The sequence below is a fragment of the Crinia signifera genome, chromosome 11, assembly GCF_055691185.1.
Source record: "Crinia signifera chromosome 11, ASM5569118v1, whole genome shotgun sequence".
In the NCBI taxonomy this organism is placed as follows: Eukaryota; Metazoa; Chordata; class Amphibia; order Anura; family Myobatrachidae; genus Crinia; species Crinia signifera.
The window spans coordinates 4,180,845-4,200,391 of NC_139227.1; the positions used below are offsets into that span (position 1 = coordinate 4,180,845).

The 19,547-nt window shown below is 44.6% G+C and overlaps 1 protein-coding gene across 3 annotated transcripts in view; it reads left to right on the forward strand.

Annotated features, from left to right (window-relative positions):
• Positions 1 to 19,547, forward strand: part of TSNAXIP1 (translin associated factor X interacting protein 1) — a 61,757-nt gene that overhangs the window by 11,333 nt on the left and 30,877 nt on the right. For all 3 annotated transcript variants that reach the window (XM_083163960.1, XM_083163958.1, XM_083163959.1), the window contains 4 exons: positions 4,489 to 4,576; positions 6,100 to 6,212; positions 16,988 to 17,114; positions 18,709 to 18,802. In XM_083163960.1, coding sequence (XP_083020086.1) covers positions 4,544 to 4,576; positions 6,100 to 6,212; positions 16,988 to 17,114; positions 18,709 to 18,802 — 367 coding nt within the window. In that variant the 5' untranslated portion in view covers positions 4,489 to 4,543. The remainder of the gene's footprint in view (positions 1 to 4,488; positions 4,577 to 6,099; positions 6,213 to 16,987; positions 17,115 to 18,708; positions 18,803 to 19,547) is intronic.

Genomic DNA, 19,547 nt, shown 5'->3' on the forward strand with positions numbered 1-19,547 from the left:
CAATTTAAATCAAAATATTCAGATACTCAAATCTCTTCATTATGTACCAACCCCTATAAGAAAATTCTTCATGCTTATTCGTTAATATATGGAATGTATAAATTATGATCTGTATTCTTCCTTTTACCCACTTATATATTATTATTACTATCACTAATGCATAAACTCTACAATGCATAATTAATGTGTTGTTCAATACGTGGTTCACACTAATCATCCTCCTTGGTCCTCTTTCGAGTGGACCGCATGTGTATATTAGATGGAAAGTCCCTATTAACAAAAATACATAGGCCCCTTAATAGAAGGACTTTTGTTTCCCCTAACATCTGGGAAACAATTGCCGGTTACACGCGGCACACGAAAGGATTCAACGATTACAGCATATCATTATTATGTATGTTGTGGATCCTTCCACCGATTCCTTTAACGAATAATGTCCCAATTCAACTGCACTTTGCATTCGCATAGCGCTGCACTAACAGCGCTATGCGTTTCACATGCGTTCCACCCGAATACCGGAAGTACGCAACCGGAAGTCCTATGACGCCGGCCGAGGTACTTCTGTAAAAATAGCAATTTTATACCTTTAGAAACACTCGTTTTTGCATTTGTATATATATTGCCACTTAAGTTCCGTCTCCTACTCATTATAAGGTATGTTTTAAAACGTTTCTCTGCATTGCAAAGCTAATTGTTTGCACACAGGTGCACATGGTTTACCTATTATCCAAGGTATATATACCCCTGCCCCTGCCTGTCAATAGCTACCTTGAAAAAGCTGCTACCAGCGACGAAACGCGTTGGCCCAGCCACCCAGTTTGCCCACCTACCACGCTGCCATTCCAGCCATCACCACCCAAAAGCTTTACAGGAGATCTCGACCTGCATTGACCATCAACCCATCGACCGGAGTGAGGTACAGATCATCTGAAGGCAAGCCGCCTATCTAATCACCCACCCGGGGTCACCCAGCGGACCTCTCACTAACACTTCTGATATTCCAACTGGGAGGAACGCCACCCCCATCATAAAATTGGAGGAAGTACTATTTGAATTCCGCTTTGGTCCAGTCTAGAGGATAATTCCACCATCCTATCTCCTTGTCATACATTGAACTGTGGTCTTTCAAAGGTGATGTTACATTAATTGGATGCAGCTTTTATACCCCTAAACCATTTTTCCCATATTACTGTGTACTATATTATATCCATATTATATTTTATTTGTGCTCATTTTAGTGTGTTATTGTATAATTAAAATGCTTTTTTAATTGACCTTGCTCTGTCATCAATTAAGCGCAGTCTATACCGTTTCCACATTTTCTCTATAGGGACTGACAATCCCTTTTTTTTTATTGCTGCTGGCAGAAACAACTCACACCGGCGCCCCTACACTTACTCTGGTAACTGTTTTTTTCCTTTGATCTTGAGAACAGGTTTGGCCACCCCTGCCTTACATGAAGCCATGTGCGCAGCCTATAACGCTTATGAAACTGATGCCCCTGATGGTTATCGATGAAACCACCAGCTGCTGCTTCAGAGTTTTCTGTTGACCAATGTTCACACTCAAACAGACTATGCAAAAAAAAAAACCACTACTATAGATGGTTTGTGACACCAACATGGATAGTGGGGGTATGAAAAGGTCGGAGGACGCGTACCGCCGCCCCTCGCGGGCTCGCTGCGCCCGCCGCTCTTCGGGTTGGTGTTGATCCTGGGGGTGGCGTTGACAATGGGGGGCATTTAACATTGTAAGGACCCATCAGGGTGGTTGTACAATAAAAAATCGTATACCATCACATTTAATGCCATTGTATGGAATCCGATGCGATACGATATTTTATTGTACAAAATCGCGTTGCATCGCATCCCATTGTATACCATATGTAGTCTTATGGTATCCGATGCGATGGGCGCTGTGCAAGGAAACAAGTACCCAGAAGCCAATTGGTAATTAGAGTCAAGGGATTACTGCTGCCAATCCCATTGGTAGAGTAGTGGTCACCTGACCAAAGGTCAAGGCAGTGCCTAGCACCGGAGACTGCAGGAAATCCGTGAGACACGCAGGTTCTATGGCAAAGTTGCGCATCGCACAGGTAACCGGCACCACGGTATGCCGTGATTGCTGAGACTCATCTTTTTTTTTTGTCTATTGACGTTTTTACTACACTTGGGTCCATCTCTCATTGCATTTTTATTTATGAGACAAATGAGACTCACTAACCCCACTAGAAAAAATAAAGTGTAGAAATTGCCATAAGCAACCAATTAGCTTCTGACTGTCTTTGTAATTAATGTAAGAAGCTGTTTGTGTGGTTTTGAAAAACTATTCCACTTGATTGCTCTCCAAGTCTTGATATTGGACATCTGCCCTCCAGCAAAATACCTGCGCATAATTAAAGAAATCCACTAAACATGACATGTTGGTGGTACGTGAGGAATGAGAACCATTGATTGCTATAATGGGATACAATACGGAGCTTGGTGGCTATCAAAGTGGGTGAGATTGTCCTCTCATAATGCAAATCACATAACATTCCTCTCCACCCATGTGATGTACTGAAGAAGTGTAGCAAAGCAATTTGTGTTGTCATACACTGTATCTTGTCCCATCATATTGATGACACATTAGAATCATTTATGCACACCCACATTTTTATTTCTTGACCTCAGCATCTTCTGGTTGACAGATATAAACAATAAATGGTATACTTACTTCTACCAAATTACAAAGTTGGTATACTTAGGGATGGCCATCGATGTTTCAAAACCATCAATGGTTTATGACTGATGCTGAATACTTTTGCCATTGATGGGGGAGAACCAAACAAAATGTCGGGACACAGAACAAGAGTTCCACCCCCAAGACTCATGCACATGAGGGCTCTTATTGGCTCATAGCCTACTGTATTGTAAAGCAAGGGTAACCATTGGTGGATGAAACCATTGCTGGTTCCCTTGCAGATGGTTTCACAGCATTGAGGTTACCCACCGATGGGCATCCCTGGGTATACCTAGTGAAACATGAAGGAAATATATGCATGGTACAGTATAACAGACCAGTAGTTACTGTGCATAGGAATCTATATGCTGCTTAATAAGCAATTATTTTTATATTTTCTTTATGAAAAGAGCCAACATATAACGCAACACTGCTCGTCATGTTACAAACATTGACAAAATAATGACATGTAGTCAGAAACTAAAGCTGGCTCGTCCCACATTGGACTCGCAATGTAAAGAGATGCGTGGAACTCTTATTGGGGCCCATTTATTATAGGATCACATATACAATGCGATCTGGCGGGATCTACCGCGACCCTATCAGCGGGATTTACCTTCCTGCACTTGTAGGGACAGGGTTCCCAAAAGGAGCCCGTCCCTGCACTGCGCTCACCTGGGTTCCTGGGGCGGGGGGGGGGGGAGGGGGGTGTTAGTGTATGTGCGGTTAGTGGGTGTTTTCAAGGAATTTGCCGCAAATATTACATAATAAATGTGCCCTAATATGTGAAGTAAATTCTCCACTTTAGGGATGGGACATGGAATGGCAACTAATCAGTGATTTGTATTAGCCATTTAATTTACAGAAGTAAGGACATTGCTCCTGATATGGTATTTTAGCTGTTCGGGAATTATGTTTTAGTAGTTTAACATATATTTAATAAAATGCTAATGATTATGCATGTCAAATGTCATACTTACCACCTTACTACAGGAGATCCGTTGAGGGGGGAGGGGTCTGGTTGTGAGGGGGCTGGACTTGATACTACTTCCGTATATTTATCAGCACAGCCAAGCACTCGGTGACATTTTGGAGCAACTCATGGTATTACAGCTTGGGGACAGCACTGCATGGCATGATTTATAGAGAATCAAGTCATGAGGCTTCTAGCCCTGGCAAATTTTGGAATCTCCTGGAATTCTTGGAGCGTGGGCAATTATGACTTTAGTTAGAAGAGAAAACGTCCACTTGAAATACACAGCACACCCCAGGGCAACCAAGAGGAACCTTGGGCTCCATTGTGGCCACTTCTTGGGCTGTATTAAGTAAAATATAACTTCATGGATTTTTACCAGATTTTACTTATTTTACTTTAATATTTAGAGAAACTTTGCAAAACTGCAACCAACAGAGGTAGTCTGCACTGCCCAGCAGAGGGCATGGTCATCCCCCCGCGATGTACCCGCAATATTTTTGTATCGAATACCTGCTTCCTCCCCATGCAGCTGTTTCCCCTCACAACCACATGACCATCGGTATTTCTTCTGCCTTCCTAAATATAAGTCAGTCTCAAATGAATGAATGAATGAAAATTTTCTTCTCCGGGATGATTAAAAGGGCGGGCGCCCCTAAATGTCTTTGAGGCAGCAGAGGGGAAAAAAAAAACCTAATTTCCACATTGTTATGGAAATATGACTAGAAAAAAATGTCAGAACGCTTTTTTTTATTCACTTAATATATGACATCATTCATATTTATTTTCCACAGAAAAACTTTTTCCGTCAGTAAAGCAATAAATGAAGAAGAAGGAAATGTTTCTAATATGTCTGATGGGGTACATTACAAGAGTAACAAAGTAAGTAAATTCCGGAATTTGTGATTTGTACAAAAAAAATGACTACGAATAAAATGCCCAAGTAGTGTTCAGTTTTCATTTATCATCATTATCATTTAAAAAAAAAAAATTAAATGTAATATATAAGAAAAATGTATTTATTCTAGAGATATGCGCAAGACCATTTTTTTGCTGGTTTTGGTTCTAATTCATCATCTGATTTTGGATTTCAGCCATAGTTTTGGTTATGGATTTTTTCCAAAAACAGTTTAAAATTTTTTTTCTAAAATCTCTGAATTTGTGTCTATTTTGTGCTTGGAATAACAAAGGTGTAGTGATTTAACTAAAGCTCCCAGCGCTATTAGACAAGGAATATAGAAATATATGTAATGATTACCAAAAGCTGCAAGTGGAGGGGGTCAGTGAAAAGACTCCTTAATGCTATATTCAGAGAAATGACAGAATGTGACCACTGCGTTAGTACAATTTTATAGGCAAATTTAGTAAATCCCCCCCAGGTAAAATCCATCACTGTGCTCAGTGCTAGTTAAGACTTTAGCCCCCTCACTTTTCACAGTAAAGGAGATTTGCCATCCGGCACCCATTTGCAGCAGGATTGGAAGTTAAAGAGCTCCAGTTTTCACATGTTGTGCTTGAGGTGGCGATGCTGGTGGAGATGGCAGTTATTCTCCGGTGCAAAGATATATCTTAGTACTGGCGGGATACAGTTGCTTGTGTATGCCGAAGGAGAGGAGAGTATAAGTTCAAAAAGACAGGAAGTGTAATGCTGCCCATACACTTGTGAGATATTGCATGCAATCATTCGATTTCGACCAAATCTGGCCGATAAATCAAATGATTGTATGCACAAAATGTGTACCATTCGACGAGATGCGCGGGCACGCCGGTCGGGTCTCAGGGTCTTATGTGCTGCACATAATATTTATAGAATTGCAGGAACAATCGCATGTGGATTTTAACCACATGGGATGCTCGGAAGCAATCCACTGGTGGGGGGCGGAGGGAATGCTTTTTCAGCGGCATGGGGATGGGGAGAGGGGGCCGGAGGGACTGCTGGTGGCGTGGGAGACAGCGGGCAGAGGGCGGCCTTATGTAGCACAAGAAGTGGCGCTAGTGGGCGGCGGAGGTCAGTCAGCGGTGGTGGCAGAAGTGTTTAAAACACTGGGCAGCCCTCTGATTGGCTGAGATAGCTCAGCCAATCAGAGGGATGCCCAGTGTTTAAACACTTCTGCCACCACCACTGACTGACCTCCGCCGCCCGCTAGCGCTACTTCTTGCGCTACTTATCGCACTTCGATGTCGCATCGAATCCGATCGCACAAGTGTATGGCCAGCATTAGAGAGGGCTGAGAAGATTATCTTAAGGGATAATTAAAACATAACTCAAATTATTTGGGAAAAATATGTTACATTATCACTTTGTATTTGTGTATTTCTTTCTTCTACAGTTTCAGTGTTTTGTCTTTGTGTAAATAATAATTCAATGAATAAACAATTTAATAGTTGTCATATTTTTGTCATAGAATCTTCTGCATTCAGTGGCAGGAAACCTTTCCACTTGGCCTGCGTACAGCGCGGAACAGAACATTTTACCAAAGCGCAAACCCTGTACTGGAACTGATGTGCAGGGTCACAGGTTGGTGATATATGGCAGCCTGATAGTTGCGGGTTGGGTGGGTGTTGAATCGATTACATTCATTAACTACCATTTACCAGGGTGTGCTATAGTAAGTTGACATCCATCATGTCAACATTCATAATGTTGACATAAGATTGTTCATATGGTTGAAATATCTATTTGCCGAATGTCAATAAGCCATCTGTGGTGGTCTAACAGTGTCTCGATTGGTCCAGGTGGCAGTGACTGCGGTTCATCTGTGACTTGCAGGTCTATGCAAATGCTCCCCAGATCTCTCTGCATTCCATAAGAACAACCACATGTACCCCAAACCTTCTCAAATGCCATCAGATCAGCCTACACAACATGTCTGTATATACTGTTGTCCATTCTTTCACCCGTACAACCTCTGGCCAGCAGCTAACAGTTATGGCCTGAGGGACAGAGGAACTCCTGGGGCAAGGAGCAGAATTACAGAGGAGTAGAGGCTAATGCACATCTTCTACGCCATCCTCCGTCAGCGGTGCATGCCAGTGCCAGGTCTATCACCCATATTGTTGGGTACACATATATTCTCCTGTGTACAGCTTAAATGAATTAAGAAATATTATACTAACCTCTCCTCTTGTATCCTAATTCTTACCCTCTGCTGCCACAGCCTAACCCTAACCCTTCGCTCCCTGTATAGTTTACAATACACAAATATGCAGAAGTGATAAGCAAAACACCTTTTGTCTGCTTAGGTTTTAAAATACTTTTTGTGCACATTTCTATAGCATGCTTATGGTGTTTTATTCCTTCTGATTCCTAGTCTACGGAATAGAAACACTTGTTGCATCTAGTTTTCTAGAACAAAGTAAAAACAACATTTCAATGGAAACACAAATGTCACATCTCTGGTAATGACTCCGGATTAAGGGGTCCTGAGCAGGGGCCATGTTAGAATTCATGCTGGTAGACTTTCTTGCATAAACAGCCCATTTCAAGTGCTTAAACTGGCCATACACCAGACCAGCTTTTATCCAACCAACAAATGTATCTAATTACAACTGTGCTCCATACACCTAACCAATTTATTATCAGATAATGGAAGGAGCCACCTTTTTCAGCAAACCATCTAACTTCTCTCTAACTTGTGATATCACAGAATAGGTAGATAGTGTGACTGGGTGACATACAAGGAACTTGAATATTTGTAGTTTACATTTTCGGTACTTGTTTAGTTTCACAGCGGCAGTTACGTAGTTTACGTAGTGCTGCATTGAGAATACAATACAGAACTATGCTGCCTACATAAACTACGTAAGTGCTTCTGGAGCCCTGTAACTACACAATGGTTAATTTCCCCACTATCCCCATCATACCCCCAGTATCCACATCGGCGTGGACAGGGGCTGGCTGGCAACTTTTAGCCTGGGGGGCAAGTTCAGAGCAATGGCCCATAAGTAACAGCGCATCGTTAAATGAAGGTTTTTTGTTTAATAACTATGTTATAATAAAATAAGATTAGGCCTGGAGTTGATAATACCATAGATACTTGATTGAGCTCAGCTGTCACTCGCTCAAGCAAGTTTCACTGACTATGATACAGCCGCCTATGCATGGCAGCATGGCCGTATCACTTTGCTTTGTAGCTAATTTTGGACCTGCATAGCTTCCGTAGCTGCCAGGGAGTTAGGGTTAGGCATTAGAGGAGAGGGTTGGGGGGGTAGTGGGAAAAGGTAAGATCCCTTACAGGGCCCCTGTCAGGAATATCTATAATAAGATACCGGATCTGTCTTTTGACTCCCGGCAAACTGACCGCTGGGATACTGTATGTATCCCTCATGTGCATATATACTTAAAATAATTTAATATTAATTTTGTGCCCCTTACACCCCTTCCATTGTACATTTGTTAGTATTTTGTGTAGACCACTTTTATATTTTATCACCCCCAACCTTTATGCACTTACATTACCACCCCCTACATTTGTACCTCACTCCATCTATATATTATGCCCATCACACTTCACCACTTATACACTTAGATCAGCCCCCACCCCCCCTCACTATATAATTTCTGCCCATCTCCCCCTATATTTTATGCCAACATGTTATACACTTACTGGCTGCAGTGCCGCTTTTATGTGACTCGGGCAGTGCTGCCTCTGCACGCAAGCCACTGCCAGTAGTACAAGCTTAGTGTAGAGAGGGGAAATCACCGCAGGGCTTGCTGTGCGCCGGAGCATCCACTCATCCACTACTCCGAACAACTACTTACAGGATGCTGAATTGATGACAGGTCGGTGCCTGCGGTGCTCGTCTCGCGGCTGCTCTTTCAGCAGCATGCAGTCAGGTGGGTGGAGGCTCTGGCGCACAGCGCGCCCTGCGGTGCTTCCCCCTCTCTACACTGAGCTTGTACTACTGGCAGCGGCTTGCGTGCAGCAGCAGCAGCACTACCTGAGGGGTCGGAAGTCATATAACAGAGGCTTCCTCCATCCTCCCCCCGCCGGCTCTTCCCCCGGGCCCTCTCATATTTTCCCGGTCCCTGGACATGTCCTCATGCAGGAGGACGGCGGCCATTTTCTTATAGTCGCGGCCATATACTGAAAGCCGCGGACGGTGCCGCCGACTGGAGGAGGAGGCAAACAATAAGCTGGACCACCAGGCGGCCCGCCGCAGTACTTGATAGAGCGGCCCGGGGGGCACATGGCACCCTGCCCCCCGCCCCAGCCCGCCCCTGGGCGTGGAGTTGATTCTCTAAAGTGTGGCGAGCGCAGCGAGCCCCGTGAGGGGATGTGGTTACGCGTCCCCTCGTGAGGCTTGCCACGCTTTGGACTCAGTGGCTCGCTGCGCTCGCCACACTTTATAATATCAACTCCATGCCGACGTGGATACTGGGGGTATGATGTGGATAGTGGGGATATGACGTGGATAGTGGGGGAAATGTGTGTGTTGTGCTTTATACTTACCCTCCTCCGGCCCGGCCACCGCGTCCCTCAAATCCACCGATGGGCAGTGTTCAGTCCCCCTCCTCCGGCAGTCACTCCCCGGAGCCAGCGTTCAGTCCCCCTCCTCCGGCACTGGCAGCGGACAATGTACGCAATTAGCGTAGTGCCGCTGGGGTAGCAAGGAAATCATGTGATGCTCACCCAGTGTCAATACGCTGAATTACGTACATTGCTGGAGTGACTGCCGGAGGAGGACTGAAAACTGCTGCCCATCGCCCGTGACCATCGCCGACCGGAGGACAGTAAGTATAAAACAAAGCACCCACCACCCTGCTCCCTCTGTCACCCACCACCCTGCTCCCCCTGCTCTCAGTGTAGTTTCATGGCTAAACAAGAACCACATTTTCTCTTGATTTGCAGTAAAAAAAAAAACATCATTAAATTTGATGGATTTTACAACCTTGATGTATAAAATGTATTAAGACTGCATATTTGGATGAAAGAGCAAATGGCTCTGTAGAATTATTGGGAAACCATATTATTTATCCCTAAATAACACCTAAATCTACAACAAAGAGGGTGTTAGCCATTTAGCCTATTGGCTACAGTATCAGTAATGCGCCCAATGGCTGACTGTGAATGTTACATTAGCTGGGTCCGAAATCTGTAATTTTCTATATCACCAGGACCAGATGAATATCAAGAGAGACGTTGTGGCAAGATATAAATACAGCTTCCATCAGACTTTAAACCTGAAAATACATACTGGTAGACACTCAATCAGCTGTGTGATATCACTCAGCTGTGTGAAAGAGAGGGATAATCCTGAGTAAGAAAAATAAAGTAACCCCCCCCCCCCCCAGCACACTGATATCAGTAATATCAGTAACCAGACTTAAAAACAATTATTAACACTGTGGGATTTTTTTCACTGGTTTGCCTCTCTGAGCTTTCTGGCTTATGCTGATTTTTGGGGTGCTGATGCATTAAGGCACATTGAGGCACGCCATACCATATGCATGCAGGGCGGCAAGCAACCGCGGGTGTTGAAGCCTGGAGAGGCAACACGTCAGGGAGGCGGAGGCAATGCTGACATCACTTGGCCCTGCCCCCATGCTGGGAAACTCCGTGATTCATTTAAGCCCTGCCCCCTCACCACAGACCCGCGATGTGTGCTAATTAAACCAGCTGTCAAGGAGGGAGCGGGGGCTATGAACAGAAAGTGGGAGACTTGCCCACCTTCCTGGGGGGCTGGGAGGCGGACCCGATTTTTGGGAGGCTCCCGGCCATTCCGGGAGGGTAGGCAAGCCTGGAAGATGTCTGGCATTTGTCTGTTGATATTGAGTTCTGGGGTGTTCTTTCAATGGTTCTCAGATCATTTGCAAAATAAAAAGTAAAAAAAACGCATATAGCTACCTATATAGCTAATAACTGACATTTCAATGTCTACAAACAAAATAATAATGCCTAATGAATCATGTACAGTATCAAGGTGATAGATTCATTCTGGACTTAATAAGTTTGAATAGTTTCCATGCCTTCCAACTCTTGGAGACACTGTGGAGGGACAGGGTGCGCTCCAAAGGCACGCGTCAAATTTTTGGGAGCGTGGCCTATCGGAAAGGGGGCATTCGGTGAGAGCATGCCCAGCAGCTCTGTGAGCTGCTGGCCAGCCCCCAGCCCCTTTGCCTGCAAGAATAGACGCTGTGTGCATGCGCACAATGCCTATTCACGAACGACAGAGGGGACTCCCAACTGCCCCCCCCCCCGCCGCGGGACACTGCCGGCGGCAGGAGGAACGCGGGAATGTCCCAAAATACTGGGACGTTCCCGCAATAAGCGGGACAGTTGGGAGGTATGAGTTTCTTTGGTCTATCACCACCTCTCAGAGATGCGAGAACATGATCTATCATTTGGTATTTTAATGTAGCCATGTTATGTTCTAGTTTTGCTAATTTCCTGCCAACTGGTTGTTCACTCTGATCCGTATTAAGAGCTGCTCTGCTGGCAGAGTGATGCTGAGACATTACGATGTTAAAAGCACCCTCCGTTTTCCCTACATACTATAGGCCGCATGGGCATATAATAATGTAAATCACAAAACTAGATGAACAGGTGAGGGCTGCCTAATGGTCACTACCTGAGTGTGGGTGCATGAATGTATCCCCATTAATCAGGTATGAACAAGTTGTGCAGCCTAAACTTCTACAACAACCATTGCCACGCTTTAAGTGTGCTGCTGGTAGCAGTCATGTGAAACAACCCCTGTTTTGACCACTAAATCTTTAATGTTTTTGCCTCTCGTATATCTGGGCATCAAATTGGTTTTATGGAAGCATTAAAGTATGGGTCTGATCTAACAATATTATTATTTTATTTTATTAGCAGTTTCTTATATAGCGCACACATATTCCGCAGCGCTTTACAGAGAATATTTGACCATTCACATCAGTCCCTGCCCCAGTGGAGCTTACAATCTATATTCCCTACCACATGCACATGCACACAGACATTCTAGGGTTCATTTTTTAATTAACCTACCAGTATATTTTTGGATTGTGGGAGGAAACCGGAGTACCCGGAGGAAACCCACACAAGTACGGGGAGAATATACAAACTCCGCACAGTTAGGGCCATGGTGGGTATTGAACCCATGACCTCAGTGCTGTGAGGCAGTAATGCTAACCATTACACCATCCGTACTGCCCCGTGTATATATAACACATGGTGGGGATAGAACACATGACCTCAGCGCTGTGAGGCAGTAATGCTAACCATTACACCATCCGTACTGCCCCGTATATATAACACATGGTGGGGATAGAACCCATGACCTCAGCGCTGTGAGGCAGTAATATAACCATTACACCATGCGTACTGACCCGTATATATAACACATGGTGGGAATAGAACCCATGACCTTAGTGCTGTGAGGCAGTAATATAACCATTACACCATCCGTACTGCCCCGTATATATAACACATGGTGGGGATAGAACCCATGACCTCAGTGCTGTGAGGCAGTAATGTAACCATTACACCGTCCGTACTACCCCGTATATATAACACATGGTGGGGATAGAACCCATGACCTCAGTGCTGTGAGGCAGTAATGCTAACCATTACACCGTCCGTACTGCCCCGTATATATAACACATGGTGGGGATAGAACCCATGACCTCAGCGCTGTGAGGCAGTAATGTAACCATTACACCATCCGTACTGCCCGTATATATAACACATGGTGGAGATAGAACACATGACCTCAGTGCTGTGAGGCAGTAATGCTAACCATTGCACCGTCCGTACTGCCCCGTATATATAACACATGGTGGGGATAGAACCCATGACCTCAGCGCTGTGAGGCAGTAATGTAACCATTACACCATCCGTACTGCCCGTATATATAACACATGGTGGAGATAGAACCCATGACCTCAGCGCTGTGAGGCAGTAATGTAACCATTACACCGTCCGTACTGCCCCTTATATATAACACATGGTGGGGATAGAACCCATGACCTCAGTGCTGTGAGGCAGTAATGCTAACCATCACACCATCCGTACTGCTCCGTATATATAACACATGGTGGGGATAGAACCCATGACCTCAGCGCTGTGAGGCAGTAATGTAACCATTACACCATCCGTACTGCCCGTATATATAACACATGGTGGAGATAGAACCCATGACCTCAGCGCTGTGAGGCAGTAATGTAACCATTACACCATCCGTACTGCCCGTATATATAACACATGGTGGGGATAGAACCCATGACCTCAGTGCTGTGAGGCAGTAATGTAACCATTACACCGTCCGTACTGTCCCGTATATATAACACATGGTGGAGATAGAACCCATGACCTCAGTGCTGTAAGGCAGTAATGTAACTATTACACCATCCGTACTGCCCCGTATATATAACACATGGAGGGGACAGAACCCATGACCTCAGCGCTGTAAGGCAGTAATGCTAACTATTACACCATCCGTACTGTTGCATAACACCTTGGCTTTCTTGGAAGTCGGTTCACTCTTAGGCCCTTATTCTGGTTCACTCATAAAGGCAAATTCCTTCTCAAATGGGAAAAACCATGTGGGGCAGATGTAACATGTGCAGAGAGAATTAGATTTGGGTGGGGGTGTACTTCAAGGTGAGATCTATATTGTAGTGTAAAAATAAAGCAGTCAGTATTTTCCCTGCACAGAAACAGAATACCTCAACCAAATAACTTTTTATGCACATGTTACATCTGCCCCCCTGCAGTGCAGCATGGTTTTGTCCATTTGAGAAGGAATTTACCTTTGTGAGTGAACCTGAATAAGGGCCTTAGTGTTGTACTCAATGACCCAGGCTCGTCTCTATAGTCTTGTTATCAGGCTGGTGGTATCTATTCTAGTGGACTTCATTATGTGTTGACCTTTTGCCTGTTGACCATTAGCGGTCAACCTTTTGAGTGTGGACCTAGACACTGTCAGCAATTCAACCGCATACCGTCATGACATCCTAGACAGCTGTTTAATAATAGTGCAGACAACATGTAGCAAATGCTGGCGATGACAATCTGCAATATTCTGTATGTCTGAACAATGCACAAATGTGCCAATATGTGCACAATACAATGTACTAAAGTGCAATACAATACAGTATGAACAGAGCTAGAGGGCATAATACTATAATACTATAAAAAAGCAGATATTAAAAAATGTATAAACTGTTAAAATTGACCATAGTAAACGGAACGCAAGACAATTGTTTTCAGATAGACCTAGAGTGCCATCTAGTGGTAAAATGTTAAAAACACATGACCAGCAATAATACAAATACACAAAAAAACAACAACATTGAAAAAAGATTTCTGCTCAGAGCATGATCTAGGCCTTTGACTAGATGGAATTCGATTGAATGGTCTGGGTTGCCTAACGAAGGCCCTTATTCAGATCTGATCGCAGTACAAATTTGTTCAGAAAATGCACTGCAGGTGGGGCAGATGTAACGTGCCGAGAGAGTTAAATTTGGGTGGGGTGTGTTGAAACTGAAATCTATATTGCAGTGTTAAAATAATGCAGCCAGTATTTACCCTGCACAGAAACAAATCTAACTCTCTCTGCAACTTAACCATACATTTAAAACAACATTATTCTGAATGTAACTCTTATTAGTAAATCTAACTTTCCTATATTTAGTGTATATCTTCCTATTGTACTTTGGGTTTGTCCTCTATTTAACTTTGACCTTTGTCAGGGCCAGACAATCCCTTTTCATGTTATATGGCCTTTTTTCATGAGATTGCGACGCACTGCTCGACGGTTCTCATGAACACTGGCAGAAGCTGTGCTACAGACAGGTAAATAATTCCTTTCTATATGAAATATTCTATATTCTATAAATATAAACATATCCAAAAAACATATCCAAAATTAGTTTGTATCTTACACAAGACACTGCAACAACTCTTATCCATGCACCAGGGCTGGCGCCACCACTAGGCAGCTTTAGGCATTTGCCTAGGGCGCCGGCCACTGGAGGGCGGTAGTGAGCAGCAGAAGCAGCAGCAGTCACAGAGCTCCCGTCGGCGCAAGAAGGAGAGCAAGAAGAAAGCAGCTAGGACTGGAGCAGGTGAGTGAGCCATACCCCCGACCCTGGAAAGCCCCCGCACTCCACTGTTCCCCCTGGAGCCCAACCGGAGCTGCGGCTGTTATCGCTGCATCTGTAACAGCCCCCGTGCCGCATCTCCAGCAACATCCCCCCCCCCAGCGAAGTGGCGGCCGCATCTGTAACTGCCCCCAAGAGGAGCGGGACGCTGCTCCCTCACTCCCCCCCCCCCCCCCCCGGGAAGTGATGCCGCTGACCCCCCTGGAGCGCGGCCGGAGCTGTGGCTATCGCAGCATCTGTAACTTGCGGCATCTCCAGCAACATCCCCCCCGAAGTGGCGGCCGTGGTGGAGAGGGTGAGCGCCGGCAGGCCCCCCCGCCTAGGGCACTCCGGTGCCTCGCACCGGCCCTGCCATGCACTTATTATATCCTGTATTGATTATTGTAATATCCTCCTTACCGGCCTTCCTAAGAAAAGACTCTCACCACTAAAATCCATTTTAAATGCAGTGAGAGATTTAAGTAAATCGCACAGGATAATAAAGATCATAAATCCTAATAGCTATCACCTAATCCACCATTGGATCCATACAATCTCCTGAACATCTAGAGCACCACCAGAGACTGGTAAAGTGACATTTCCATTTCTTCTGGGTTATCTAGCCAGATCCCTCAAAGTCACCGGACGCCCTGTGGTTGCCATCAGGATATCTTGAGCTCTTGCAATCATAGAGCAATCTTTATTGGATCTACTTCAATTGGAAGGACACAAATATTCAATTCCATCCCATCCAACAGTTCCACAAAAGTTGATAATATATCTTGGAACTTTCAATAGTATTGGATTCCATTTTAACAAAGTTTGGTATATACCACCACCTACTACCAGATGTCACTCACGTGACATTCCCCCATCCTTTATTCTAAGTATTATGATTGTGTAAGTCATTATTATTATTCAGCCAGCGCTGGCAATTTCTTTCTATATTGTAATCTGGTGGGACTGCCATGCTATAGAATCCTATCCTTATGTATCCCTCCTATTATCCCAATAGTAAGTTTGTGAGCAGGGCCCTTCTACCTCTATATCGGTCTGTTACTAAACAGTTTGTTTTATCACTGTTGTTTCCAATTGTAAAGCGCAACGGAATCTGCTGCGCTATATAAGACACTGTAACGGAATCTGCTGTGTTATATAAGACACTGTAACGGAATCTGCTTCGCTATATAAGACACTGTAATGGAATCTGCTGCGCTATATAAGACTCTGTAACAGAAGCTGCTGCACTATATAAGACTTTGTAACGTAATCTGCTGCGCTATATAAGACACTGTAACGGAATCTCCTGCGCTATATAAGAAACTGTAACGGAATCTGCTGCACTATATAAGAAACTGTAACGGAATCTGCTGCGCAATATAAGACACTGTAACGGAATCTGCTGCGCTATATAAGACACTGTAACGGAATCTGCTGCGCTATATAAGACGCTGTAACGGAATCTGCTGCGCTATATAAGAAGCTGTAACGGAATCTGCTGCGCTATATAAGACACTGTAACGGAATCTGCTGCGCTATATAAGACACTGTAACGGAATCTGCTGCGCTATATAAGACACTGTAACGGAATCTGCTGCGCTATATAAGACACTAACGGAATCTGCTGCGCTATATAAGATGCTGTAACGGAATTTGCTGCGCTATATAAGACGCTATAACGGAATCTGCTGCGCTATATAAGACACTGTAACAGAATCTGCCGCGCTATATAAGACGCTGTAATGGAATCTGCTGCGCTATATAAGACGCTGTAACGGAATCTGCTGCGCTATATAAGACGCTGTAATGGAATCTGCTGCGCTATATAAGACGCTGTAACGGAATCTGCTGCGCTATATAAGACGCTGTAATGGAATCTGCTGCGCTATATAAGATGCTGTAATGGAATCTGCTGCGCTATATAAGACGCTGTAACGGAATCTGCTGCGCTATATAAGACACTGTAACGGAACCTGCTGCGCTATATAAGACGCTGTAACGGAATCTGCTGCGCTATATAAGACGCTGTAACGGAATCTGCTGCGCTATATAAGACACTGTAACGGAATCTGTTGCGCTATATAAGAAACTGTAACGGAATCTGCTGCGCTATATAAGACGCTGTAACGGAATCTGCTGCGCTATATAAGAAACTAAATAAATAAAAAATAAATATAGAGCAGACATATTGTGATTTTCGTTACTTTCCCCTTTTAAATTTACAGGACAGCAAAAGAAAACGCCAGCACTGTGTCCAAGCCACGATATCTGGAACAACTTGAGTCTTATCTGAGACGGGAACTGCAATCATCAGATTCAACTAAAGTGAATGTCCAAGAATTAAGGTTGCAGGTCCGTTTAGTCCGGCATTGTGTGGCTCTTTTTCATGTTCTAAAATAGTTTTTAGTTTACACACTAGGGGTTCAACTTACTAAAGCTTCTAATAATGAAAAGAGGCGAGGCTTCCCAAAGCATCCAATCCGATTCTGTCTATTATTTCTCTATTGTGTCCTAGAAAATAATAGATAGTATTCAATGAGAATTTTGACGATGTGCAGCGAATCCTGTTTAGGATTCGATGCACATTCGCCACTGCCCGCCGCATTCCGGAGCCTCGCCGGCTCCAGTATTCAACGAGTCAGGGGCTCACTGCCCCTGACCGGCGAATTTTAACTCCTGCGGCGATGCCGCAGGGAGCCTGAGGATGGCGGCAGGCAGGGAGCTGGAAGTCTCCCTGCCTGCCCCAGAACGTTTGTGGAAGGGGGAGGTGGGCTCCCCAGGAGCAAGGCAGCACAGGCTGCCCCCGGGATAGGCAACAGGGGACCGGGTATATTCACTACACCCGATCGTGCATATGTAATGATCGGGTGCAGTGAATATATGAATATCTAATGAGCGGCTCGGCTCCCGGCCCCCTGCTGGCTGCTGTGTAAAAAAAAAAAATATATCTATTTTTTTTTTTTATTTAAATATATATTCATGTGCTTACAGCACATGAATTAAAATAGCATGCCCCTCCTCAGAATAAAATTCCTGATTTTTTTTACACCAAATGTAAAAAACAAAACACTTTATTTTAAAAGTTCACATTCCACTTCACCATAAAAAGATAGCGATTGCTACTCGGTGAATCATGGCGATAAAAACCTTGAAATGTATTCGCCATCTGGTCACTGAATAGGGTGATTCACCGTGTTAGTCAAAAAATCGCCGTACAGCACGAAAATAGCACAAAATCGCCATAAAACATGGCGAATCAGCCTAATTGAATACTGCCCTTATTGGTTGCCAGGGCTGGACTGGCCATCTGGACCTTCTGGCAAATGCCAGAAGGGGCGATGGCCTTGTGGGCCGATTTTCTGCATCGCGCCGGGTGGCTGTGTCATAAGCATATTGACCTCATGACAAGACCACTGCGCCGCCCTCCTCCACCTTCCCGGTGACCAGTACACCTCCATTGCACAGGCAGCTGCATCCCCTTACGGTTTCTATGGGGAATGTGATCATGCCCGAGTTACCAATATCTGGAACGATTGCCGATATTGGCCCCCAGAGCTACTGCCATCTGAAAATGTTTTATAACTTACAGATGTTTCCTTTTCCTTTGTTGTTGCAATGTATATGGATAGCAGCATAGTGGGAGCACACCTATGTATACACCAGCCAAGCATTCGCATACAATGGGAGGCCTGCTTAAGTGATTCAGGACTGCGTCCCGTGGCAAAACAGCAATGTAGAGTATGCAGCAACAACAAAAACAGGAAACATCAGTATGGGCAGCTCACTCACTGTATGGACTACACACACACGCACACGCACACACACTCACTCACACACACACCTCCTGTCCATATATATTTTTTTATCTCTGTCCCTGTTAATATCCACCGCAGATCCTTGTACATACATCCTGGGACTAGACTAAAATATTCATATTGTTTTTTAGCCATACAGAGAAGTTTTTGAATATTTCATTGAAGATTTTAAGACGTACAAACAGTTGCTGTTTGCTATTAAGAATGAATATGAAATTACTCTGGGTGAGTATGACGGCTCCATCACATTTGTTTAGTGGCATATTACTCAAATATTTAATTGGTAGATTTGTATACTGCTACCATACTTGCCGACTTTTGTTTTCTCCTCTCCGGGAGCTAGGGGAGGAGACCCGATAGTAGCATGTCAGGGGGCGGGGGCAGATGTAATCAAGCCCCGCCGCCATGGCAGTCTGACAATGCAATTCGCGGGTCCGCGAATTGAGGGAGGTTCTAAAATTACACAAAATGGCATTATTCGTGTTATTTTCGCTCCGTGCCGCAGACCCGCGAAAAACTGCATTTTGTGCAGCATTGAAGTAGGGTGCGGGTGCTGCCTGGCCAATGTGGGAGGATTGCACACCTTCCCGTGGGGGCTGGGAGAGGGTCACAATTTTTCGGGAGCCTCCTGGCAATTCTGGGAGGGTACCAAGCCTGACTGCTACCCATCCAGAGAGCTAGGAAACTACCCCTTCTCTCATGAAGCTGATTTTGCTTCTTAAAAATGTGGACTTTAGATTGTGTTTATATATCATCCTTAAGCCGCATACACACTCGGCGATATTGTGATAAAAAAAAGGGGCTTCTGAGCAATATTGTTCAAGATATCATCTAGTGTATACACTCAATATCGTTAACAATAACAGCCACAAGCACTGGTTTTGTCTGTTACATTGACCTTTGCACCCCTGCAAGTGTCCCAATGCACCCCAGGGTGCCAAGGCACACAGTTTGGGAACCACTGGTCTAG